This window comes from Manacus candei, unplaced genomic scaffold (genome assembly GCF_025592945.1).
Source record: "Manacus candei isolate 608988 ecotype Guabito, Panama unplaced genomic scaffold, ASM2559294v1 h1tg000002l, whole genome shotgun sequence".
NCBI classification, from domain to species: Eukaryota; Metazoa; Chordata; class Aves; order Passeriformes; family Pipridae; genus Manacus; species Manacus candei.
Genome location: NW_026138050.1, coordinates 4,254,619 through 4,281,799, shown reverse-complemented (window position 1 = coordinate 4,281,799; position 27,181 = coordinate 4,254,619). Strand labels below are relative to the sequence as shown.

General features: G+C 38.2%; 1 protein-coding gene across 5 annotated transcripts in view; it reads left to right on the top strand.

The window, feature by feature from the left end:
- SDK1 (sidekick cell adhesion molecule 1) overlaps positions 1-27,181 on the top strand; it is a 394,324-nt gene that overhangs the window by 83,155 nt on the left and 283,988 nt on the right. For all 5 annotated transcript variants that reach the window (XM_051782514.1, XM_051782501.1, XM_051782510.1 and 2 more), the window contains one exon: positions 26,702-26,861. In XM_051782514.1, coding sequence (XP_051638474.1) covers positions 26,702-26,861 — 160 coding nt within the window. The remainder of the gene's footprint in view (positions 1-26,701; positions 26,862-27,181) is intronic.

Genomic DNA, 27,181 nt, shown 5'->3' with positions numbered 1-27,181 from the left:
TGGACATCAGCGGGGATTTAGTAAACCATTGATTTTTACTGTTCTCTAGCTCTGAACGTGAGGTCATTAATTTGTGTAGAAACTAGGAAAATATTTCACATTTTATAGTGATTTTTACAATTTGTTAACAAAATTTTATCTTCCATAGAATTGAGGTACTTACTGTATTTTATGCATAGAAAGATGTAAGGAAAAGCTTTTCGATATCAATACGGAAAATCATCCACTAGGGCCACTTCATAACCATTTTAAAGAAGATTTTCATAATGAAACAGATTGTTGCTTTTAGAATGTTCCTTAAACACTGTTCATCCAGATAGAGAAGTAATTTCACCGTGTGTTTTACATCTGTAAGTAGAAAAACCTGAAGTGTTGGTTTAAGTTATTTTACCTTTGTCATCTTTTTTAATTATTGAAGTAGACCAGATTATTATTGCAGAAGCTAAACTTATTGAAATGATCACAGTTAATTCTGTATGAGCTTGACAAGGTAAAGGCAATAAGGAAAGGATGCACAAGATAAAACTTGGTGCTTTGTGCTGTTTTCGATTCACTGATTTCAAAGCACTTTACCAGGATTAATATTCTAAGCCTCCACACAATTCCCAGGAGGAAGTTAAGCATTATTCACATTTTAGAGATGGGTAAATGAAATCCAGAGAGGTTGTAACCTGTACAAAGTCACACAGAGGCACCAGGCCTCTGGAGAACGAGGGAGCAGGCACAGAAATTTTTGCATCTTGTTACCTGCTGTTACCCTGTGAGTAAAAGATCACTTGGTAGATACAAAAAGACTCCTCTGAGACTCAATAGTTTAAGTCACTTTTAACCCATTTAATGGATTTGTAAGTAAGAAGCAGCAGTTATTTCATGCAGGTCTTTAATTCCTAGCGAGCTGTGTCATATTGAATCATATCTGCAAAGGGAAGGCTGCAAATACCAGAGTCTCCTGGTTCATTGGCTCTTGGGGGAAATGTCATCGCTCCTGGAGCTCTGCCCTGGGAGGAGCAGTGAGCTGGGAGATCAAAAAGCCTCTTCTAACTCTTCTTGTTCCCCTTGGTACATATCAGAATTTTAGTTCACTGTGTGGACAAACATGAGATTAAAACAATGTAGAAACTGGGATCATTTCTGTTTCTTTATTGCAAAATAAGTGAGATTGTCAGTACCCCCAGCTGTTAAATGCAGTGGCTGGCATAAGCAAACTTTAGAGCTTGGCAAGAGAGTTTTGAGTGGCAGCCGTTGTTTTTTTATATATATATAAATAAAAATATATATAATTGACATAAATTACCTGTTTTCCTGGATGTATTGGTTGACTGTAGTGCTTGCTCTGTAGTTTTCTGGCTGTAAAGCAACAAATCCATATGTTTATATTTGCCTTCCCCCAGTGCCCTTAGAGATTCTGCACTGATGTCATAACTGTGGTTTTCATACAGAGACAATGTAACTGTATTCTTTGGAGTATGTATTTGAAAAATTAAAATTCAGTTATGCATGAAAATGCATAGTTTTATTAATGAACATACTTTAATTAGTGATCCTCTTCAGACTATTGATTCATCTGCTAGAGAGATCAAATTAGTGTAGCATTATACTTTTTCCTGGTCTGTATCAAAACCAAATAAATGGGATAGAAGCTTGAGCTGTTTTGGACAAGGCAGGATCATACTTGGAGAAATGAATAAAACAGAGATGACCTTTGAAAGTACTCACATGGAGAAATTAATGTTTTCTTAATATCTCTTCATTTGTAGTTGTTGTTACAGGCTCGTTTTTCATCAGGAATGATTTGACGCTGTGTGGTGTTGCTTTCAAAGCTAAATATACAGAAGTAGTGAGATTAAATAATAATAATAATAACGATAGTAATAATAGTTTGCTCTGGGGAAGTAAGTGAACCTTTTGCAAATGACATAATGCTTCCTTGGTTACCTTTGTGTTTCAGGATGGATAGTGTGTTATTTTTGTAGCTGGAAAGAACAAAAATAACTGCATTAGAACGATTTCCTTGAATCTCCATAGGGATTCTTTTTGTACAATACCTTTTTATTGATAATTCTGTCTTTAGGTACAATCAAGTGATCAAGATGCAGCTTAGCTAAGTACCTAATACTTGTTTGAGATAAAACCTATGAGCTGTCCAGCTGACTGTGAAAGAGTTATTTATTGTACTTTTCAAACTATTGCCTAACTGGCAAAAAAGCAAGGTAAGATACTGGGTGAGAAATCAGCTCTTACTGTTACAGAGCTCCAAGGAGCACAACTGGTGCTTCTGTAATTGCAGAACCACCTTGAGCAGGGACACCTTGAGGGCAAGTGTTTTGCTGATGTCGGAGCGCAGGGACTGTCAGGCGGAGGCAGGGAGGTGGGAGGTGACCCTTGGGAGATGATGGTCCTGTTGCTGTGGATAAAATTACAAATTTTTCAGATGGCAGAACACTCTCCTGCTCAATGTCATTCCTATAAAAGACCTTCTAATGAGGAGGAAAACAGGTGAAGTGAAGGATGCGAAGTCTCGAGCAGCCATCACTGACTGGCAGCTTTTTGGCCGCTGGTGTCCAGGTTTAAAAAATCCTTGTATTTGATCAATGGCCACTGACAGGCTTTAAACTCTAATGTGTCAGCAGGAACAAATAACATCAGAGGATGCACTAACAAGACTGGCAGTGGATGGTCCCCAGTTCTTCCTTTAGGAGCTGCTGAACTGACATTGTCAGGTTGTAGCCCAGCCCCTGGGCTGTGTCCCAGCTCAGCTGGAGCTTCTCCTAAAAACTTCTGGGGGGAGGAATCAAGGCACCAGGCTTAACATTCAGCTGGTGTGTTATCACCTGTTACTTCTGTGTGTGAACTGCTCAAATCACAGACCCTGCCCAGGGTAGCAGAGCCCTGCTCAATGAACCAAGGGGTGGAATTTTTAGCTGTCATGTAAAAATTCATTGTGACTGGTTCCTGTGATTGTCTCCAGCCCATATTTTGTTGTGTGCTTACATTCTTTATGAGTGTAGCTTTTTGCACAGATTTTGATTGCATGTTTCCATAATGACACATAAGCTGCTGTCTGTCCAGTTAATTCTTGCTCTTCACTTAGTGATTACTGATTTTTTATTTTTTTTTTTTGGAGAGGTAGGATTAATAATATTTGCCTTCATTCACTGTGTCAGTGATCCATGTTAAATGTGGCCTTTTACTCTGGTGCTTCAACTGCACCTTTCCTGGTACTGACTTAACCTGACTGGTCACTGCTAACGTGGGTGTTGCAGTCAGCCTGATTTTTATGTCATCTGAATTGAAAGGAAAATGTTATATGTCATAAAATATGAATTTTTTCAATGAGCTGACCAGTCCAGCAGTTGTGGTAGGGGGTGAGTGATATCCATGGGTTACAAGTGAGCAGCAATATTCCAGAAGCCTTTCTTCAGAGCCTGTTTAAAATATGGGCTCTGATAGGAGAGGATTTGTTTCAATCATGATGTAGTAAATTTATCCTTGGGGATATCAGGAAGGAGGGGTTGCATCAACAAGTGTCTGCCTTTCTGTCAAGATCTGATTAGTTGTGAAATTACAAGTAACATTTTAGACATGGTTACAGTAAAGGTTACAGGCACTCTTGGATCTGAAATTTCATTTTAGAGCAAAAGGTCCCCAAGGGCTGGTTTAATTTATTTAATTACATTGTACAAGACTTGGGTAATAGTTTTAGATCAAAGTATAAGAACCAACTTCCAGGCGAATTTGTAATATAATTCAAAGTGGTAAATTGCTAAACACTTCAACAATTGTGCTTTGTAAGACAGAATGATACAAGGATATGGATTGCAATTATGTAGTGCAACTGTAAGTCTTATATTAAAATCATAAATAATAAATTAGGAAAAGTAACTTGCTTAATTGTAGTGGCATCGTATCTTTCCTCAGAAGATTGTGCTACAAAACTGAATGAAATGGCCTGGGAAGCCTCCAGGCCTTTATAAGCATTTCTTACGCCCCCTTGATAGTTTGGACAGGGAAGATGGGCTTTAAATTTAGTATTTTCATAAGATAGTTTTATTCAAAGGGTTCTCTGACTGTAGTGCAGAGAGAATTATTGTGTTACTTCTGGGTCTTTCCTCATTAGGTGTGTCATGATGATGGGTGAAATGTTCTTAAACTTTCAGATTCCCCTTATTGCATACCTTGAGCGATTCTTCCTTTCACTCTTCCCACTTCCAGCTGAAACTTCTGTACCCATTTTCCTAGACACAATGATGGGGTTTTTTCCAGCTATTTTAGTACCACGTGCCCAGTTGAGCATCCACAAGCTGTTTTTCCCTGTTGGGTCTGTGAGCAGCAACATGGGGAAAATGATCCAAACCCAGTCACCAAACAAAGCATTAATTACTCATTGCTCTAAAGGTACAAAGTGCACACAGCAAGAACCAGAAAACATAAAACCCCACAATTAACAGGTCCAGATCCTTTTCATGCCACGATCTTTCTTTGCCAGCTCTTTGGATTTACCCTTAAGCAAACTATTTTCAACTCTTTTGCCAGGGGTAGTGAAGCACTTGGTTTGGGAATGCTGTTCCCTGGGTGTTTCCTTTCTAATCAGTCAGCTCTGAGTGTCACTCCCAGCATCATGTCTGATTACTAACACAGTTCCAAGGCCAAAGCTCCACTAATGCCAGTCATGGCTAAAGCTTGACAAAGGAGATGTATGACGAGGGTGGGGGCTGGCAATAAATCTGAGCTCTTGTATCTGATGTTTGAGAATCTGACTTTCATCTGACATACTGCTTTACAGTTCTTACATTAAATCTTGTGATCCACAAACATGTGCTACATCCATCAGAAGTTTTTTCCAATTCATCATGCGTGGCCTTAGAGCGTTTTTCTGTGATTTTTTTAAAGAAAAAAAATCGACAGAGAATTTCATTGAAGCCTTCCTTTAAATAAAAGTGCTTGGACACTTTGCCATTAGTGTTCCAAGATCAATATTCCTGTGAAATATAGTGCATTTTCCTCTGTTTCATATTTAAAGGACAGTTCTGTTTGTTTCTGTATTGATGTGGTACTTTTTCATGGTTTCCAACTTGCATGTTTAATCTCTTTGGCAATAGAGCAGTGCTGGTTTTTGGTCAGTTAAGGTACAAGTGATGACTCCTCTAAGAACTGTCTTCCCAGTGATAGCTCCCAATGCAGATAATTCCACCTAGATAAACTATCAGTGCATGGCATTTTAATATCCAGATGCTTGTTCTTGGAAGAAAAATAACAGCAAAAACTATATCAAATACAGATTGCTTTTTCTAGAGTAAACCAATCCATTTAATGAAAAAGATTAAAAAAGAAGGAGTGGCAAACTGAGGAATATTGCCAAGCTTAGTTTCCTCCATGGTAAGTCTGTTTGCAGTATTGATTTTTAATGTGTATGTATTAATTATTACAACAGAAATAATAGTAACTATAGAACTACAATAGAATTTCTTTGTGCTAAAGCTCAGATGTCTTTTCTGTTGAAGGGCAAAGTGAAAATGTGAAGTGGAGCTCAGGATCTGATCCCTGGCTTCACAGCTTATCAGAGAGTCTTCAAATTATCTTTTAGTTCTTCTGGCCATTTAGCACTAAAACCTGATTAATGCAAAGAGTTCTTTGGATGATTCTCTGTGTTCACTGGATCAAACAGTATCCGTTGTGCTTCTTGCACAAGCCAAATTGAGCTGCCTTTTGTTTAAATTTTGTGGTATTGTGGCAGATGATAAAATCTGCTGCAGTTCCCAGGTTTATAGAATTCTTCAAACATCTAAACTTAGAATGGGAGAGTCCTTTGCTAAACTTGTTCACAGACACAAGAATTTAAATGCAGGTGGCTCACCAGTTTTCAGATATCTATATTTAAATAGTTCTCTTAAAATATTTGATTAGTCTTGCAATGTGCTGTTTAACATCAAACATTCAGTCAATGGTCACGATAGTTATTTGAGCTGAAGTCCCTTTTCCCTGTAAATGAAGCATTAACTGGTGGTGAAATGGTCTATTCTGTAATATATATAATTTCCAAATGGATGTGAAAAACTACACGTGTAAGGATTTTTTGTGGGTATTTTTTGGGGGGCTTGTGTTTTGTTGTTGTTGCTGTCTTTATAACATTTTTTCTTGGAAGATTTTTTTGCTAAGGGAGGTGAGAGGGAGGGGATACCTTCACTGTATTTTTTCACATTTACGACACAAGGCTTTGAGCTATTTTTTTTCTCTCTATCTTTTGAACTTTGATTTTTGAAGGATCTTTTCTTCTTGGCTTTCTCTATCCTGCTGTTTAACCTTTCTGCCCCTTTTAATACACTTCCTTACTGCAGGCAGTTTTCCCTTCTGAAACAAAATAATACTGTGTTAGATTTTCTCATTACTATGAAAACAGTTAAACTCCTGAAATCTTGCATTAAAATAGGTCTTTTTATGGAAGCAACAAAATCCAAACTGTGAAGGGAATCTCATGCTACTCTATTAAACCATTAAAATTTAGGAAATTCCTTGACATGAATTAAAAAGTGTAATTTAAAATGCCACTGAGGAAGTTTGAAGCTTGGAAGTATCTCATTAGCTCAGTATCACTTGTGGAGTGTTACAGACTGCTTAAATGTTACTAACAGAAAGTTGATTATCTTAAGGATAAAAGTCTTCATAGGAACTAATTTGTCTGAGTTGTTAAAAAAAATTAGTTAAATAATTGGATTGGTTTAAGCATAACCTACAGACAGGAAAACAGTTTGATTTGCATTTACCAAAGGTAGAAGCAAACTGGAGGTTTGATGAGGGATGGAGGTGGAGGGGTGTGGAGGGGACCTCGTGTGATGTGTGGGGCTGAGCTAATGCTGCTTAGGGAGTCACGAATGAAGAGGAAGACTTTGGGATTATTGGAATTTGAAAACAGGGGAATTTCATAGGCACCAGCATATCCACAGATAACTGGACTTCATTGATTCCCTGGCAGACAGAACACTGTACTTGCTTTACACACTTCTCAGTGTTGTACTAGGGGTAAAGGAAGATGTGTTTGTCACTGTGTTGTTTTGCTCTCTTTAATTTATATCAGGATTTTTTTGCCTGCTCTAATGAGTGAACTCCAGCTGCTGGATTCCATATGGGAAATGCAGCCAGCATAGCTCTTCCTGACAACTCGTGCCTGTGCTGTGAAAGCTGAGAATGAATCAGCAGGAGAGATCTGGGGATGATAGTCTAACATAAAACAGATGACTGTCATCTATTATTTGGGTGGCAAGGAGAGATAAGAGGGAGGAAAGTTGGCTTTTCAAGCGGGGTTAAAGAAATGAATTTTAGATCAGTGCAGTTTGTGGCTCTAATTTAGAAACAATTTACAGTCAGTTGGGAAATTCTGTCTTCAGGGGTGGATTTGAAGGTGTGTGCTAGGGAGAAAGGAATGGTCACAGTAGCTTCCAGTGGCTATGGAATCTGCGGGGAAAGGGGAAAATAAATGAGAGGAAAAAGCAACCAAAAAACTCCAACCTGTCCACCTTTAGTTGTCGCTGTAATTAAAGTAGTTAATGGATGACTGGGTACATCATCTGGCAGCCTGTGCAGTTTGAAGAAATGAGCAGCAAATAAGAAATAACTTAGTTTTGGAAATCTGTATTTTCTATTTCGTGAATGCTTGTTTTTAATCTGATTTTAAAGACATACACTTTCTTACCATTTTCTTTTCACCAGAGACAGCATGAACAGAATGCAGTTGAGTTACTAGACCCTATTTGGATTCTGGGATTTCCACGCAAAGTTCTGGGTCTCAGGTTAAAGCAAAGAGAAATTATGTTGTATATTGTGTATTTGAGGAGAATTCAAGACAGGGAATCAAAATGCCTGTGAAAATTTACCACAACACTCCTTTCCACTGCAGTGTATTTTCAGTATTCGAGACAATGTTCCTTTTAGAATTCAAGTTTCTTGATCTTTTTTCATCTCAGACACAAGTACCTCCTTTGGGAAACAGTCTGATTCAGATTCTTCTCTTTCTGTTTTCCATCTCTCCACTGAGTTCATCTAACCTGATTTCACCCAGCCTGTGCCACAGTCCCCCCCTTTCCATGCCTTTTTTGTGTTAAACTTACACAGTGCCTCTACTGAGCTCCTGTTTCTTTGCAGTTTAACTTGGTGGACCAGGTTTTCCTTCAGCTTTACCCACATGTTCTCCAAAGCTTGGGAACCTTTCAGGCATCTTCTGTTTTCCTGCTGTTTTCTTCCAAGGAGTGACAATCCCACATACTGTGGACCCTGTTGATCCATGCAGATTTATTTCTCTATGAATTCATCTGCAATTTCAACCCTTTCAGTCCATAATAAATGGATTCTTAATGTGTCCATTGAGATAAATATACATATTTATGTAACTTCTAATCATTGTATCAATAGAGAGAAGGATGAACTGATAAACTGTTACTACATTTTCCCTAAATAGCTTGTTTAGACCAGCAAAGATTCCCATGAAAGAAATGAGAGAAAAAAGGGCTATTTTCAGTGCTTGGTAATGAACAGAGGGCAAGTGTTAAGAAGAATGAAAGCATTAAATGTGTATAAATATCATCATGATACAAAAACCTGTATCATTACGATGGAGTAACTACAATGATTTATTTTGCCTATACATGTTTATTTTTTATAGGGCATATCTGGCTGCAGAAAACTTTTTCTTAATTGCTTGAATTTTGAGCTGAAATATTTTATTCTGCTCTGTGCTTGAGGGTAAATTTTTTTTTTGAGAGCTTGAACGAGAATTAATAGTTGAAATCTTTTTTGCATGGCGAAATAGATGGCAGAACCACTGCTGCCATTAAAATTGAAAAACTGCATCGATTTAGATGGAGTACGGCAGTTTTAAAGTAATGGGTGTACAAAGATTTATTTTGAACTCATGAAGCTTATTTTCATTAATGATCCAACTCTGTTTATTAGGAGCATGTGATATAAATACTTTATAATCTTATCCCTGATGACACCTTCAGAATAGAAGGGGAGATCGCTCTTTTTATTTGCGTAGTTGCCGTGGGTATTTTTGTTTGGGTCTGTCTGTCTGTGAAAAGTCTCTCTTGGTTCACTTCCAAAGGTGTCAGCAAGGGGTGAGCTGCAAAGTGGACACCTGATCTCAGGTGGCTGATGCTCCGTAGATGGAGCAGCCGTGGTTGTTGGATACATCCCGTAGGTCTGTGGGTGATGGTTGGTGTCTGAGGGCACAGTGGCGTTACAAAAAGCATGTTTTGAGTTAAATAGATCAGAAGGGAAATGTGGAAGCACTGAGGCAGTGTTCTTTCACTGAACAATGAGGAGAAAATGTACTTTTGAGTGGTTTCTCGATACAGGTTTTCAAATTGTATCAGCACGGGGACTTGGCAGTGAGATCCACAATCAGACCATCGTGAAATGAGTCGCGTTCCCCTGAGGGATGGAGGCGAGAAACGCGATCCATCGGGGGTTGTGTCCTACAGGATACGCACGGAGACGGAACCCGAACTTGTCATGTTTTCAAAAGTCATTTGTCAATAGGCTGATGCCACAAACTGAGTCCTCCAAGTGTGTTTCATGAAAGAGGGAGCTCGTGTGCGGCCTCCTGCAGCAGCTGCTGCGAAAACAATTCGTTTGGAATCGACTCGGGTGAAATGTAATCATAGATTAAAAGAAATTGCTGCTGAGTCTCTCTCGTTTTAGGGGTGAAAGATCAGTTCTGCCAATGTATCGACCCCCTGACCCAAAAACTACACCAGATTTCAAAACTTCTGCTCTTCTCTCCCTCTCTGCTTGTTGGGTACGTTTTGTAGTTGTTTACTGTGAGAAGATGAGGAACAACATACATACAGTGTTGAGTTTTCAGAAATATTTGTAATTCCAGGGAATATACAAATAGTTCAACTCCTTTGTCTTCCAGAATTTTGGGGGTTTTTGTGCTTCAGTAGTGTTTTATGGTTCCACTTCTCCTCTATAAAAAAGTATTTCTGTTCTAAATGTGGTTGATAAAAATCAAAAGACCGGTTTCACTTTTCAATCTCCTGAGAGAATTTTGAGCTCTCAAATTCTCTAGAGCAATTTAGAATAAATTTTCACCTTAAAAGTTTACAGATTCCTTCCATTTTGGCTTCCAAATAGTGCATAGCTGCCAGAATATAATTAATTAATATTTCCTTGGAACCTCTATGTGCACTAGAAGCACTCCTTAAAAGTAAAAGGCTGGAAATCGTGTGATGGCTGCCATGGATTTTGTAGTTTCTTTCTCTCATATATTGATATCCAATTTTAAGGCTCAATAAAACCTCTGTTACTGATATGGATGCTCTTGTGACACAGGAACAGTTGTTATCAGGCAGCAATTTGCAGTAAACAGTTGTAGTAAACCAGGGAATTCACCAAGATCTTTAAAAAGTCAGTATGGAAACTGGCTTCCATAAAGGAAGGCTCAGCTCAGACCAGCAGTTTGAGCTTTGTGAACTTGATACAAATACCTTTTCACTGAATAGTGTTTATTGCTGCTTGCTAAGGTTATGTCAACACAGCAAATCAAATCCTTCACACTTTTGCCTTGTTTTAAAGAAAAACATCATTTTCTCCAGGAATGGCTCTTTCAAGACTTTCAACTAGCAATGAAAAATAGGATTAATTACCTTGGAACACAAGCAGGTACCATTAGTCATGCAGTGCCTGGCAATCTGCTTTTGTGCTGGTTACTTCTGACTTTGCCTGAGATTCTTTCCCTCTGTGTAATTTGTATTTGTTTGGGTTTTTCTGGTTTCTCCACCACTGGACATTCTGACGGGAATACAGCAATGATGGAATTTCTTATTTGTTTTTTTTCTCCCGGAAGAATTCCAGGACTCTCAGTGGGAACCACACGCTACTAAAATCAAACAAACATGGTGTTTTGTCCATTTAAGAAATACTGTGTGCATAAGATAGATTATAACAAATGCCTTGTTTATCTTAGCTGTTTTTCCTCTGCCAACTGTGCAGGCAGAGCTGCAAGGTAAAGGTCCCCCATCCATAGATTTAATCTTTCTTCAGTTCAAAGCTTTGTAAGTAAAAGCAACCATCTGTACAGGACAGCTGTTGAGATCCTTCTCTTACAAGCATTGTATTGGTGCCAAAGTGAAGCTTCTTGCCCTGATATCATTGTGCCCTCATTAAAAATAAGCAGCCCAAACCCATTCCATGTTATCCTTGAAACCCATTAAATGACACAGTAATTCCTGTTACAATAGTTTTCATTGGGGGTTTTTAATGGAAAACCTCAGTGAAAAGGGTTCAGTGCCTTCTCAGCCAAGGTGTGGTTAGTAAGGATTTGGGCTTGGTTTTGGCATTTTAATAATTTTATAAATGTTGGTTTTATCACTCAGGTCAACTAACCCTTCGTTCATTCCATCTATGAGGAAATCATAAAATGACATAGTTCAAGCAGTTGTTTTTTTTTTATCTCCATGATATATTTGTCCTGTCTGGAAAAGAAGAAATCTAGGAAATTAAATCAGTAAAAAATAATAAGTATAAAGGCATGTACTTTTGTGAAAGAACAGGCTTTCAATATGTGGCAAAAAAACCCTTGCCCAGGTATTATCAAAGTGAATAAAAATAGAACATGAACAATGTATGAAAGCAAAGAATTGTTTTGAATATACTTGGCTGGTATTCATTTCAAAGGCACAAGAGTGAGGTTCAGATGCATTTAGGAATTTATAATGGAAATTCAGTTGCTTAATGATGCAGATGATTTTCAAGCACCAAAGGGGGAAAAAAAAAGGCTAAGGCTATACATTTGATTTTCTCTTTTGCAGTGCTTTTCTTATGTCCTTTTCTGTAGTATTCTTGCCTTCTCAGTATCTGTCTTTGAAATCAATTTCTGATGTCAGGAAAAAAGTTAAAGATGTTGGCAGTGGTTGTCACGGATCAGACTCAGATGTCTCATTAAACTGAGCAAAGAGAGAGTGCGAATCACCTTTAATTTTCAGATTGGTTGGTCTTCAGTGTTAAACTGAATGTGATTGATGCCTTGCAGAGTAATATGTGATAATATTTACTGAAACTTCTCTTAAATATTTGAAGATATATTTCTGTGTCTGCCTGGTAGGAATGATTTTGGTTTCCTGGGTTCTTCTTTCTTGGCTGATGGCCTCTGAAGTGAACTTTCAGAACAAATGTAGAACAAGTCAGGCATACCCTGTTGTGTTGATGATATCAACTTGACAAATGTATTCTGAATTTTGCCTGCAGCCATTAAAATGGAAAGCGAAGTCGGAAGTGTTTTATGGGAGGTTTTTTTATTGCTTGTACCAGCAAGTATTGTACTGATTTTGTCAAAGGAAAACATAATTTTTATAAAGCACTTGCCCTATTGACTCCCAACTAGAACAATATATTTTAATCCATCATTGTGTTATTTTTACTGCTTCATTGTTTTATTTGCCATTATTGTACTTTTTCTGTTTACTTCTAAGCTGATATAAACTAAAGGCCAAAAGTCTAAACTAAATAAATATTGTCTTCATGCTAATTTGGGCTGACTGTTTATTAATAGAACTAGCTTTCTATATATAGAGAAGAGAAATGAGAGAGGCTGCTCTTGAACTTTGCACACACAATTGTGATGGTTTGGTTGTATACACAGAGGAGAAGGTCAGCTCTGGTCATGCTGTTTTGTCATGTATACTGGTTTTATTACTTTTATTTATTTTTGTAATAAATTGTGTTTCAGATACATTGTAAATAGGAACTAGAAGGAGAAGAGTCATCAACTTTTGCTAAATACAATGGGTTGGCAAAAAGCACATGTAGAAAAGTGTAATGTAATTTGACATATGAATCTTTAATACAGAAATAATGATTTTTGCTGTGAGGCTGCTGGATTGGCCTTTGTCCAGTAAATGTTTCCTATAACCACGGGATACCTTAATTTAATGTGTTTGCACATTAAAACCACGTCGAAATAAGTACCTGTTGAGTATTGCTAAACAAAGACAAAAACAACTAATTTGCTTCTTAATGAGCCAGCAATAATGCACCAACATTTCAGGCTGTTTACTCTTAAGGCAGACAGGGGTTCTGGCTGAAGGTGTTTTCAGAGATTCTCCTCCACAAAGAAGCCTTTTGAAATCCATGCTAGGGAAATACATTTTCATAAACTACATCAAGGAAAGTTCTGCATGTGAAAAATGTATGAATAGGAGTATTTATGTGGTAGCCCCTTGAAATAATTAAGTAACTGGAAAACGTCACAGAAGGTTCAATGATATTTGGGGCAAACTGCTCTCTATTTTTTTTTTCCAATAAATAGATTGATAAAATCACAGAATGATTTGGGTTGGAAGGACCTTAAAGCTCATCCAGTTCCACCCCCTGCTGTGGGCAGGGACACCTTCCACTATCCCAGGTTGCTCCAGGCCCCATCCAACAGGTCCATAACATGGGCTTTTTTTATTGGTTTTGTCTTATTCACACCATGATGGGGAGTAAAGTAGTGGAAGTGCCCAGAAGGCTGCCCTGTGACCTGACTACTGGGATCACTTCAGTTCCTCTGTGCCAGGGTGGGTGTGTTTTACCCACAACAGAACCTGCAAAATCAGGTTGGTTTGCAGAAACGTGTCAGAGTATCACTAAAGGATTACAGCTGTGTTCTTCTTCAGTGGCCTACTCCAAAATTAATTAATCCATAGAAATCTATTGTCTGTTAAGCAAGTAGCTGCAGGCATTCTTTTCTTTTGTAAATCTTTGATACAGAAGAAACCATTTTCCAGGTGTTTCTAGAAGACTCTATTTCTCCCATTTGCTTGTACAAGTTTGTTGTTGGAATTGGAATGTTTTTGCACGTGCTGTAGATAAATGGTTTTGTTTTACAGCTTTAGTTTGGAAGAATGGGAAGTATACCTTGATATTTTTTGGCCATGTATCTAAATATATGAAGAATTAAACATTCCAGTGTGTGAATCAGGAGAGGGAGAGCAGGAAGTGTTATTTGTGAGGCTTTAAAACTCAAATAGCCCAAGTTGTTTTCGAGCTGGGTTGGCATTAAGTGCCTGGTGGAAGGTGGAGTTGGTTTAGTTGATCTAGTCTCACCTATAGCTTCTCAAAAGAAGTCAGTGCTCCCGTTACACAAAGAACTGCTCTTTGTTTAAAAATAACTTGAAGCTGCCATTCCTTTCAGAGAATGTAATTATTTCCTCTGGGGAAAATAACATACCTTATCTACTCAAAGAAAGCATTTAGGATGCCCTTTCCTGCTTTCTTTGTCCTGCAATAATCTACTTTTTTTAGGAGGAACATTTCTGCTGTCACCACTTTTCTCTGGGGCCGGGTGAAAATAAGCTCAGTCTGTGCTGTCCTGTGATGCACTCCCTGTAAATATGGGTAATGCGTCATCTGTATTTGTCCTTTTCTCCCACAGAGTTTAATAAAGGAAATTATTCTGATTAATAGCTTTTAGATTTAACAAACAGCACTGTTTGGGGTTATACATCCATCTGGTCCGGTTTCTAAATTGTCAGCTTGATGATGTATGTGAACGTATAGAGCAGAAACAGATGACTGGAGGGACTGGTGAAATCCTGCTGAGAATTAAGCTGGCAGATTGTTTCCCCCAGTGAGCAATTTTATAGAACTTGTAAACCCGCCCAGGGCTTCCCTCTTCCAGGGTACAGGAGTGCTCATGACTGGGAGTTCTGGCTGATTCCACATTCCCTGTGAATGCACATCTTTGCTGTTGTCAGGGGGTCGGGGTTGAGAGCTTTGCTCTCCGTTTGTGTCGTGCTGCTGAGCAGGATTAAGCAGGATATCTGTATTTATTTCATTAGGCTCCAGCACAGATGATCAGGTTTTTCTGACTTGGATTGCATGAGAGCAGGGTTATGACACAGTATAACAAGTCTCACATGCAGGTGTTGGGTAGTTTTCTTCTTTGACAGCCTTTGTGTTGTGCAGCAGTGAGATGGGACTAAGCTTGATGCTGTATTTCTGCAAGGAGGCAGCACTCGGAGTCCTGTGTGAGATCCCTCGGGCAGTCGCTCATGGACTGTGTCCTGACCCACAGTTTAAAGCAGGACACTAAGGTTACATGTGCAGAATTCCTACTTTTCAATTGGATAATATTTTCTCATCTGAGGACTTACACAAAACTCTGCCAGACTTACAAAACCAAGCTTTACACAAAGCAGTCGATCCACTTTCTCCTTTAACGATTTAGAAGAACCATTTATGTGAAGGGCAGCCTTTTGCCTGATTATTTTAGGCAAAATACTCAAACTGAAGACAAACTCATGACCTTTTTTTTTTTGCACTGTCAGCCTCATTAAGGATTAAGGTGTTAAGACTGTCCTGCAGGACATGCCTTAGTAGTAAACTAAGTGCTCTTTTTTTTTTTTTTTTTTTACTTTAAAAATTTTGGTTAAATAGAATTTCATCTTTTCCCAAGGTTTGAGGGTAACTTTATAAATGGTCTTTTCTCATTGTTCAGAGTAACAGAGCTAATGGAGTAGAGCCTCCCTGTTGAATATTGTGGTGATAGGACACAGAGGTGTCTTTTTATTTTCTAGTCAGATGAATTGCACTGAAATGTAATAATTATAGGAATTACTTCCAAAGGATAACACTTCAAGTTTACATTCATTACCTTTTGTAACTTGAAAAAGCCCATCCTGATGACAATTTTTAATACAAAAGGACTTTTTTTGCCATTTTGTGAATTGGAAATGATATATAGTGCAATTATTACTTGTGTCCTGAGAAATTTATCCATATTGGAAGGAAAACAATTTTCCCTTCTATTTCAGTACATGATTATACATTCTGTATATATACATGCTTCTGATAATGGGTTTTAACCAATATTTTATTGATTTACTCTAGTTACATACGGAGTAATAGCTTTCAGTTCTTTGGGATTTCATGATTTTAACATAATGTCTTTTTTTACAAATGGCACAAATGAGTAACAAATATTAGTTGCACTGTGAGCTGTATATCTCTTCAAGATGTTCAGGTGCATTAGTACTGGCTCTTAGAGTAGTTTTTAACTGAGTGTTTCTTTTATTGCAGTGAATGCAATCTTGAAGATGATTTATGATCAAAATTGTACTTGCACATCCTTTAAAATTTAAAGCATATTGACTGTAGCATGTTTGCAAACAGTCAAGTAATTAAAAACTGTGCTTTATTTTATTTTATCACCTATAAGTATGTTTAGATGGAAGTCCCATGTGCTGATCAGAGGGATATGGTGCTTTAGTAAAATATATTTGAAGTTTGGGATGTGCAATTCGTTGTTCCTCTACCCTATAGGATACAGAGATTTAATATGATAGTTCTGTACACAGAACAATCTGCTGCTGATCGCTTCAGGCCTTGATATTAAAAGCAAAAAAAAAACCCCACAAATCAGCCCCAAACAAAACCCAAACTCAAGAAAACCCCAAACACAAACCGTAAACCTAAAAAAACCCAAACAAGAAGAAAATCTTTCACTCCTTAATAAAGTTATGATGTTATTTTCCAAACACTGTTTAAGTTCCCTGTCTGCCTAACTGGGGTTTAACCCTGTCTGACTTACAAATAAATCTTTTATTTTTCCTTTACATATGCTTTTGATGTATGTCATCCATCAATGTTAGCAAGAACAGTAAATGCATTGATCTATCGCTACACTTGACAAGTTAAATAACACTTTGTGTAAGAAGTATTGATTTATAAAATCCAGTACATGTAATTAACATTAGAACTGTCAAAAGTTGAAAACAGTATTAACTTGCTGCTTATTTATAACCTGAAGAAAATTAAATAAAATTTCCAGATTAATCAACTAACTCCTTTTTTTTTGCCTTCAGATATGTCAAGCTCAGTTATGTTTTCTAGAATAGTGATATGTTTCTTCCAATTTGACAAGAAGAAATCATATGTTTCATCAGTATTGTTGAAAATAATTCTGTAGTCTCTAGATCTGTGTATTATCCTTGAAGTGGTGAAAGAATTCCACTTGGATAGTTCTGAAAGGGTTTAGTGTCAAAGATGCAGAAATAAGTGATGATATTTGGGAAAACGAAGGGAGCCAATTTATGTGAGTTTTCCAGAGAGCCTTTGATCCAACCCTTTGGGAGTGTCCACACAAATCCTTCAATGAGATCCTCTGAGAGCTCTGCAGGGATCACTCTGTGCTCCTGTTTCTGACCCAAGCACTCACCAGCTGCCTGATCCAGAGTTAGCTAAAGATGAGGGGAATATTTCGGTTGAGTTCTGTGAACTTTGGATCGTGCTTTGTTTTAATTCCTGTCCTAGTCCAGCATCAGACGAGGATGTGAACAATCCTGTCTCTGCTCAGCCTGTGCTCACCACCCTTCAATTCAGCAGAACCACTGAGCTCCTTTGAGCTGGGTTTGTTGAGGCAGGTGTTATCCAATTTATAAACCTATTAACGTTTTTCAAGTTTAAAGAGCAAAAAAAGAAAATTACAAGTTGCATTTAAGCAAAATAACAATAGCAGCAAGGAGTGGGCGTTGCTTTTAACAAAGGTTTTTGCATGAATCATTTCCCCTCCAGTCCCCTTCATCAAAAGAGATGTGTTTATATCTTCTCTGGATATTCATAGCTGTTTTGCTGTTTAGAAATAATTCTCTCCTTGAAATAATAAATAGGTGGCCTGACATGGCTTTCAAATCTGGCAGTGCCTTTGCTGTGTTTTTTTTTTTTTTTTTCTTCTTGCTGCGCTGGTGTTTCTGTTCTGGTACTTCCAGGCACTCCTAAGCTGTTTACCTTTTGGATTTCATTTATCTTCTACAAGGTAACCAACTGAGAATGACTCTTATACCAGGGATGAACTTGTGGAAAGCACATTTATGTTGTTACCTTTTCTGTTCTGTTACATGTTCTGTAGGGTTTCGTCTTGTCTTCATCCTGGTGTCAGCTGGAATATTTTAGTGGATATATATTTATATATATAAAAATTGCTGGATAGTTATCAGTGTGATCAGACTGCCCTACAGTAGTTGGAGATTGGAGATTATGTAGCAGCAACAATAGCTTCCTTTGTGGTTAAAATAATGAAGGAAATCCTGCTGTATTTGGATTCTCTTTGGGTAAGGCAGCGTTGCCTTCCACCCGCTGTGGGCCCACATTCAAACAGTAACAACTTATTTCCTTGTGAGCTCCGTGAGTCTCTGTAAACATCACAGATATGAAGAGAATATAAAAAGCACAGAGGTTGTGCTTTGATACCAAATTCAGCCCAGAGAGGTTGGAAGTTTCTTTGGAGGTTTTGGTGGTTAATGGGTTCTCTTTCATTTGCCCGCTTCGTATGCGCCTTTTTCTCTCAGTGCATTTGTAACCTTAAGAGATCCTCATGAATATTTAAAAAAAAAATAATTCTGCAGCTTTTTTGGTGGCTGAACTACACTAAACATAGCTTAAGAACATCATCTCCAGCTTCTTGATTTTTGATCTTGCGGCAGGTAACGGCTTTAAGCTGAAAGAGGGTAGATTTAGGTGGGATATTGGGAAGGAATCCTTCCCTGTGAGGGAGGTGAGGCCCTGGCACAGGTTGCCCAGAGAAGCTGTGGCTGCCCCATCCCTGGAATTGTTCAAGGCTGGGTTGGACAGGGCTTGGAGCAACCTGGGCTAGTGGGAGGTGTCCCTGCCCATGGCAGGGGGGTGGAATGGATTGATCTTTAAGGTCCCTTCCAACCCAAACCATTCTGTGATTCTACAGTTTTCCAGGAATTTTAAAAAAACATGAATAGTGATTGCCTTCTGATACACAACAAACCAATTTTTTTTTTTTGTCCTGACTGAACTGAATTATTACAGGAGGTCAGAAAGTGAAACTAAAACATGAGGTGTAGAAATTAAATGGGAAAAGGAAGCTTTAGTGGGACTTTAGGTTAATACATTAGGAGCTGCTTGAGGCTCCGTTAAAATGATATCAGCTCATTATTTTTTTTCTCCTTGGCTGGTCTGCTAAAGAAATCAATTCTAAGAAAAGAATGATACAATTGCATGTGGGAAAATCTTTCTCGGTGTATTTGGGGATAACTGAGAGAGTTTTATGTTGAATTTTAACGGAGTCATGTTACCAACCACTGTCTTTTTTTTTTTCTATCAGAATCCAGGTCCTATAAAAACTCCTCTGTGGTTCTGTGGGCCCTCCTCCTTTCAGTTCTGAGTGTTTCTAATAAAACTTGAGAAATCTTTCCTTAAAAGGGAATTCTTCAAGAAGTGATCCTGTAGTGAATGGATGGTCTTTAAAGAGATGGCAGTGTTAGGGAGTAGATTTTCTGAATGCAAAGAATAGTTATATTTAAGGAGTTTTAAGCAGTTGATAGTGATAGTAAGATTTTCTTTTTTATAATGAGAAAACCTGCTCTAACTTTTTTCTGTTGTCTCAGCGTAGCATGCAAATGTATTTTCGTAGTTCATCTAAGGCTGTTTGTAGGGAAAAATGGAAGAAGGTTAAGAGAGATAACAGGGACTGTTTGGGCCTCAAAATAGGGAAGAAAGGTTGGAAATACTAAAACAGGTTTTCCTGTAGCAAGTCACTTTGTGGTGTTTATTTTAGAATTGTGGAAGTTTCTGAGGGAATGAACTGGGTTGTTTGTTCTTTTCAGCAATTCTGTGTGTTAGCCAAGATTTGGGAAAAACATTTGATCTGTGTTTGCATCAAGAAATGAGGAGCATAGAAGCCAACTGGACTCTGCAGTGCCATTTAGGTAATCCTGAAATAGAGAAGTGATACTTCCATTAAAAAAAAAAAGAGAGTTTTTAATTAAATCTACTTAACTATCAGTGTGAAACACTCATTCTGGCTGCTTGGGACTCCTATTCTATTGAATTGTGGAAAGCTAATCATAACTATACATTACAGAATGTTTAGTTTGCCTCTTGGGATAGAGTGCAACAGGTTTGCAATCTTTAGTTCAATATTTCTTCCATCCAAATCAAATATATGATTGGCAATTACCCAGTAACTAACTTGACAATTAGTTATGTGACCTGTTCAAGGCAAAAAAAAAAAAGTTACTCATTGAAATCTTGTCTCCCTGTGACTGTGCATTTAAAAGAAATAAATGTCACTTACTCTAGAAATATGTAGGCTTCCTCACAGAACTTGCCGAGTCCTAAAACAATTTAATTCCATCCCCAATTAAACCTTTAAAAGCACTATCCATCAACCTCAGCTGATACTGTATTTGCATTCAGGGATTATAATAGAGGTATCCAAAAAGCAGGTTATCTTTTTTATCTATAGCAGGACAAAAATGGGTAGTGTGGGTTCATTTACTTGACATATGAAATTGAGGAAGAAAGACTGATTTAAATACAGTTGCTTCAGTACTCTTCCAATATAAAATCAGATACCGTCTTTGATAAAAGTTCAGGAAATCCATTTTAAGGGAATACTTTATATCATTGTGTGAAAATTCTTAACTGAAGCAGTATATTTGAAAAATAACCTGATATTTTAATGAAATATTCACCATGATGCATCAGTCCTTTCCAGTCGAGGTTTAGAATGAGGTAGTAAAATGCAATTTAAATTTAATTGTTGTACTTGGTGATTTATGTCACACTTCCAACCACGAAAATTTGAATCTCAAAGATCCAATATTTTGGGTGAAATAGACTTCCTGCAAATCAATACAGTTAAAGTGACTGAATGCTCTAATGTATGTTTGACATTGTTGACAGTTTATGAATAGATCATATACTAACTTTCACAGCATCTCACCAATGCATTTCAGAAGGTTTGAATTCAAAAGAAGATTGACTCAAATATATCTGAGTTCAATCTGACTTTCTGGTACATTTCCCAAGATTTACTGTGTAATAATTCCAAATTCATATGTCATATAAGCTATTGAAGTTCATTTCCACGAGAGTATACAACTTGCATCCAGAGCTAGCACATTGTATGCATGTGTATCAGAAACTGAGGCAGTAAGATTAAAAAACTGAGATAGCAAGATTAAAAGACCCTTTTGAAAAGGAAATAGAGAAAAATCTTTTCCATATCCGAGTCGGGAATAAGAAGAAAATGGTCCTGATTCCCCAGAAAGTTGCAGTTGGTGGCTGTCAGTCAGCACAGAGCAGCTCGTGCTCAGCTGGGCGTGCTTGTGAATGCCACAGCTGAACCTGAACCTGGCTTTCATGGGGTTCTGCTGTCCATAGTTGTCCCTACTTTCTTTGGATTACTGGAAAGATTCTTCCTGTCTTTGGGTTTCCTGACTCTGGTTGCTTTTTTAATTTAACTATATTTTGTATTCCGAGTTCAATCCCCCTGACGGGTCTTTGGAAATACTCTTTTCCTGGCAGTCATTAACCCACCTGAAGATGGCTCACATCTCCTTTCCTGGCGAATACTGAGAGCAAAAGCATTTCTGTGCTGTTGATCTTCTCCTGGGCTGATTGTTCAGCCTCTGCCTCGTTTTCCTGGAAAATTCCTCAGAGATAATTTGGTTCTTTATTTTCCTGTGTCAGTTGATTGTATTTTAGACATGTAATTGTAGAAGGAGTGACGTGCATCATGCTTTGACGAGGGATTAATAAGCTAAAATCAACAGAGGTGTGTTACTTAATAAACCAATTGTGTTTTTGTTTGGGTTTGAAAAACGTGTCCCAGTTTTCAGTATCGTACCTGTTGGGTGAACTGAGTGATGGAAAGACAGCTGCTCACATGGTATCTTTTAGTGATTGAGCTGTATTTGCCCTGAATTGCTGGTTTATGTGCAGGTTAATCTACTTTAATAGTCAATATTGGCTCACCTAAAAATGACTTTAAAAGTAGAGGTACATAACCAAGACAAACAGCAGTGGCAGTGGGCCCTGGGCACTCACTGTGTTTGCTTCCTCTGAGTGTTCAGGACCACAGGAACTGATTTTCTCAGGATGTGAACCTGTGATTTGGCCTGTAACTGTTGGTATCCAACATCTCTGGAGAAAAAAAAATGCTGAGGTTTTAAGAGGGTAGTTGCAGTGGGTTTTACTGATGAAGGGGATATGGTTCTTCTCTGGAGTACAGTAACTTTCCTGTTCTCGGTAGGATAGATGTTCTCAAGATCAAATTTTGGTTTTAATTAAAATATATTAATTCCTGAGGGATAGGACCACGTGACTGCTTTCATGATCTTGTAATAATACCTTGTAGTCACTGAAAGATCTGTTTAATCTGACTTTACTTTATGTATTTTACAAATGTAGGCTCTTACAGGGCTGAGAATCATTAGCCAAACCTTGTAATTTGTTTCTTGGAGGGTATATTTGAGGTCCCTGAGTTGGTGCTCTCCTCATTTTCTGAAGTCACGTTCACTCACACCATCCTTATGAGATTTGGCTTCCCTTGGTTATCTAATGAGTATCTTGGAAGTTTTGTTGTCATTCCATTCAGTACAAAGCTGTAGAGTCAGTGGGCCTTTTCCTCTTTCCTTTATTTGTGAGTTTGTGTCTGAACATGATTTTCAGGGAGGATGGAGTACGAGGGAGCTTTCAGCTGTTCTGTGCTGCATCTCGTCTGCCAGGGCTGAGGACAAGCCCAAAGCAGGTGACAATTGCAGACAGCACCATTTTGTATTGAACTGTCAGCATGAATCCAAGCAAAAGTGTCTGTGCATCGTTGAATTAAGTCTTGAAACTATATTTTGAGATAAAATCCATCTAAGCTTTGCATGTACCGAAGAAACTGGATGGGCTGCCCTGGCAGTATAATGAGACTCTTGCAGTTCAGTGATACACAAAAGCAAGGAAGACATGTTGTGGAGCAAATTTCCAGATAATTTTGGCTGTATTCAATGCTGTTTTTTCTTGAAATTTACATAAAAATAAACTGCATCATCCTTTTTAAGGATACAGGTCAGGATGCTGGCGAGTTTGGTAAGCAGCCTTAGTGAAAGTTAATTATTGGAGCTGTGTGTGCACATGTGCCAACAGATTGGCACCTTATCCCTTTACTCCTTCCTGCAACCCAGAGAATTTTTTAATTACTATTACTTTATTTTTAAATCAGCATTGCTGAAGAGCCAGAAGAGGCTGGAAGTATTAACACATGTAGCATTTAGAAAAAGCAACTGTATATAGCATGAATGCTTGCCTTTTTTTCTTTTTTTTTTGTAGGTAGAAAAGTATCCTAACTAGGAATATTCATTGCAGTATTTTGTTATATTTGCTTCTGGTACTAAGATAGGCTTTTTGTTAGTATTTTACTGCATTCTTAAAGAGGGTAACAACAGAGATGCTTTCCTGGCTTCTCAAATGTTGGTTGGCCAAGGTTGGCCTTGTGGTGAGCCCTTGCTGTCGTTAATTCCTGAGTGCAGGTATCTCACCCCTATTAACTGACCCCTGTACCTTCCATCCCTCAGCCAGTTATTTCTCTCCTACGGTTTCCTTTCTGAGGTGGCTTCTGTTTTTCCTGCCAAATTTCCTGTTTCCCTGCGATGCTCTAAAACAACCAAACTTGTCCTTACAGGTCCAATTTAAAATTTTGCTTTCCATTCCAGCCTAAAGATATAAATAAAGCTCAAGGGTGCAGCAGTGGTGTGATGGTGAGCCTGAGGTGTGAGCTGTAGAAATGCCCAAGTTATCAAAGCCTCTGCATGGAGTCTTTGCTCCCTATTTTATTTTCATTTTTGCTTTCAGTGAATATTTAGTGAGCTCTGATTACATAATTGAATTTGATAAACTGATGGTATGTGATTGATGAGAAAGTCAGGAATAAAAGATTAGAAGATAAAATTACTTCAAGGGTTTAAGTAAATCTTCCAGAGAGCCAGGGTAATTTATAAAGCATGCTATACTCTTTATAAAAATAGTCCCCTAAGTCTATTAAATTTTAGCTTATAACAGAACTGGATTGAGTTTGGAGAATCATTTTCATGTAACACCAGCTTGATTGTGATGCTTTAAATAGGAGGTGGCTCTGAGTGGGCTGCAGTATCACTGGGTTTGGAATATTTGAGTAGGAAATGTAGGGCTCAGTGACAGACCTGTGGGCAGCAGTCTTTGTCTTCCAAATAAATCGTTTTTTTTTCTTGGAAAACCCTAAGTTAGAAGGAGTAAGTGGATAATTCAGAGTGAAGTAATGAAGGAGGTTATGCTGCTGAGTCTGTAAATCACTGAAAACCAGGATCAACAAATGACTCGGGCAGGGGTTTATAGAGCAGACACCAGTTTCACTGTAATCTCCTTCAGTGAGTCGACTTTCTTCAGGGAGGAATAGTTTAGGAAGCTCATTCCATGAGCAGGTAAATGTTGTTCTCGGGGGACTTGGCACTAATGATTTCCATGTACCAGTTGGTCTCTGTTACAAACCCTTCCCCTGAACACCAGCACTGCTCCCAGCTGCTGCCTTTCCATCTCCAGAGGAAGCCTGACACCTTTAATCTTTTAAGGGTAGAATGTCTGTCTTGGAACTCTCTTGTGAGACTCCCCAAAATATCTGTGAAGCCTTTGACAAGGCTTAACATTTTCTCACTTGTTTAGAAATAGCTTTACAAAAATTTGCTCTTCGCTCTGGGTAAAATAACTGCATTTCACATGAACATCTTCTGGCTCCAGCTTAAATTTTAATTTATAATGTTTAAGATATTGGTTGATTTTACTGGTTAGGAGAAAATGAGAGTTGATATAAGATGACTCCACAATAATTGCAGTCATTAAAACAAGAAGCTTTGCACAATATATTATCAGTCATGTAATAGAGTGAAGAAGTGTAAAAACTATCCTTGGCTTGCCTGGGAATATCTGTGAGTTTGGAACTGTTCCAATTTTCTCATATGTTGAATTTTTGTATCTTCCTGTATGGCCAATTTAAAGAAGATATTGCTGATCTGCACTCGTCATATATCAGTTTGTTTGAAAAACAGATTCTTTAAAGTGCTGCAAATCAGAAAAGTCCCTTCCCTCAAATGCAGTTTTTAATTCAGTTTGCAAGAACAGATTTTGTGTGATAGTTTCTAAGTATTGCTTTAGGATTATATGTGCCTTTTTTTTTTCCCTGCATAAATGGCTGTGTTTCTTAAGCCAAGTTCTAAAAACTTAGGATGCAGTTTGTCAATACAAATCACCAGACGTGTGGGGAGCTGCTGTTTGATTTATGGCCAATTGCAGGAGATATTTTGGCGACAGTCAGCCTGGGGCTCCCCGACCACGCTCAGCTGGAGTCCAGCTGCTGCCCTGGGACATTCTCTGTGCTTCCATGTGCTCTGTGAAGTAATAAAAATTCCCTGATAAGGGGCCAAGTGAAAGATAAGGGCTTAGAGAAGTTGACATCACCAGGCTGGGCTGCAAACCCAGAACACCAGAGCCCTTGGAAAACCACCAACAGCCCTTGCCCTGAGCTCTTCTTGCCCAGTCCTTGTGCTTGGTGCCCTGGGGCCATCACCTGTTAAAGATTACAGGGTGTGACCTGTGGAGTCAAGAATTTCAGCCAGCCTTGAATAGTACATGAGGTCACTTCCCTATAAACTGTAAAAAAAAAAATAAAAAAAATCTTGAAGTCTTTAAATAGCAAGTATAAAAATGCCTGAGCTTATCTAAAATAAATTTTAAATGACAGGTTAGCAGTTTAACTGAACCATTACTTGCACTGGGACAACATTTGTATATCTTGGGGTTTTTTGGTATTTTATGTATAAAGTACACACCCTGCACTCTTAAAAGCAGATTTCAGTATCATCTGGCTATTAAATATTCATATTTTGGATTAAATCTCTGACTTTGAATATAACTCATGAGTTTTATATATAGACATAAACTCCCTGGAATGGTATAAGGCAGGTTGGATGGAGCTCTGAGAAACCTGGGCTAGTGGAAGGTGTCCATGTCAGGGAGTGGAACTGGATGATCTTTAAGATCCCTTCCAACCCAGGCCATTCTATTATTCAATGTTAATTTTGCTTTAGAAGGTATTTGTACACTTCTAAGATTAAACCTTTAGTTACAAATTGAAGTTTGACACGTGAAGTGTGAAAGACTTCATCTTCCAGAGGTGATTGGGGTGGATCTCCAGCAGGTGTGGACTCAGAATAAATCTGTGTTTGAGTAGAGATTTGGCAATTTACCCATCAAGGATTTTGCTGCTTTGGAGTATTTTGAGTATCTGTGATACACAAGAGTTTGAGACTACATGTGACCCTTGCATATTATTGAAGAACTCTAATTCAAAATCTGTTAGTGGCTTCAGGTAATATAATTTAACACATTTTGGTTGGCAAGAATGTTGGAAAATACGTTAAACTTGTGATTTTGTGAGGTGTTTTTTTTCTAACTTCTTTTCCCTATCAAAACTCTTTATTTACCCTGAGACTTCTCCTCCTGCTGTGATAATCATTTCTATCCAAGATTACTCTTCTGGTTTCTATTCAAGAAATGAAAAAAAAAAAGCTTGGAGTGGATTTAATCCTCACAGAGGAGGGGGGGGGGAAGCCAATAGGGCTGATCACTGCCTGCCACAGCAGACAGTGCTGGAATTCTCATAGGGGTAAACAGTAAACATGGACAAAAGCTTGTCTGAGTGGGCAAGGACTAAGGTTATAAAGATCTTGGGGATTCTGCCTCTGAAATAAAGCTCAGTTATGATGAAGCCTGAACGGAATGGTGTTGTTTCTTGTTTCACGATGTCCGTTTTGAAAAAGCAACGAGCTAAATATCAGTGCTGTATCCCCTATTTTCTTCAGTAGCCTCCAAACCCATTTTTCCCTTTGTGTTTCAGATGATGTTGCACCCTACTTCAAGACAGAACCGGGCCTGCCCCAGATACACCTGGAAGGGAACCGACTGGTCCTGACGTGCCTTGCCGAAGGCAGCTGGCCCTTGGAATTCAAGTGGTTACACAACGACAGCAAAATCACCTCCTACTCCAGTGAATATAAGTAAATAATCTATATAATCATCTTCTCTAAGTGTAATTGCCAAAAAAAAAAAACAAAACACCCAAAACAAATGCCACTCCCCAATTCCTCAGTACCTCGAGGAGCTTTGTAGAGACAGACACATGGCCACTGGTTTTTTTATCATGAAAGAAGACTGGGTTTAGTAAACAGGTGAGATCTCTGAGAGAATCTCCTTTGCTAAGAGTGTTTAACGCTTCAACACATAGGTCTTAACACAGAAGTTTTAAGTACCAAAAATGCTTTTTGCTGGAGAAGCAACCTTACCTGTATCTGTATAAATAGGAGACATAATTCCTCAG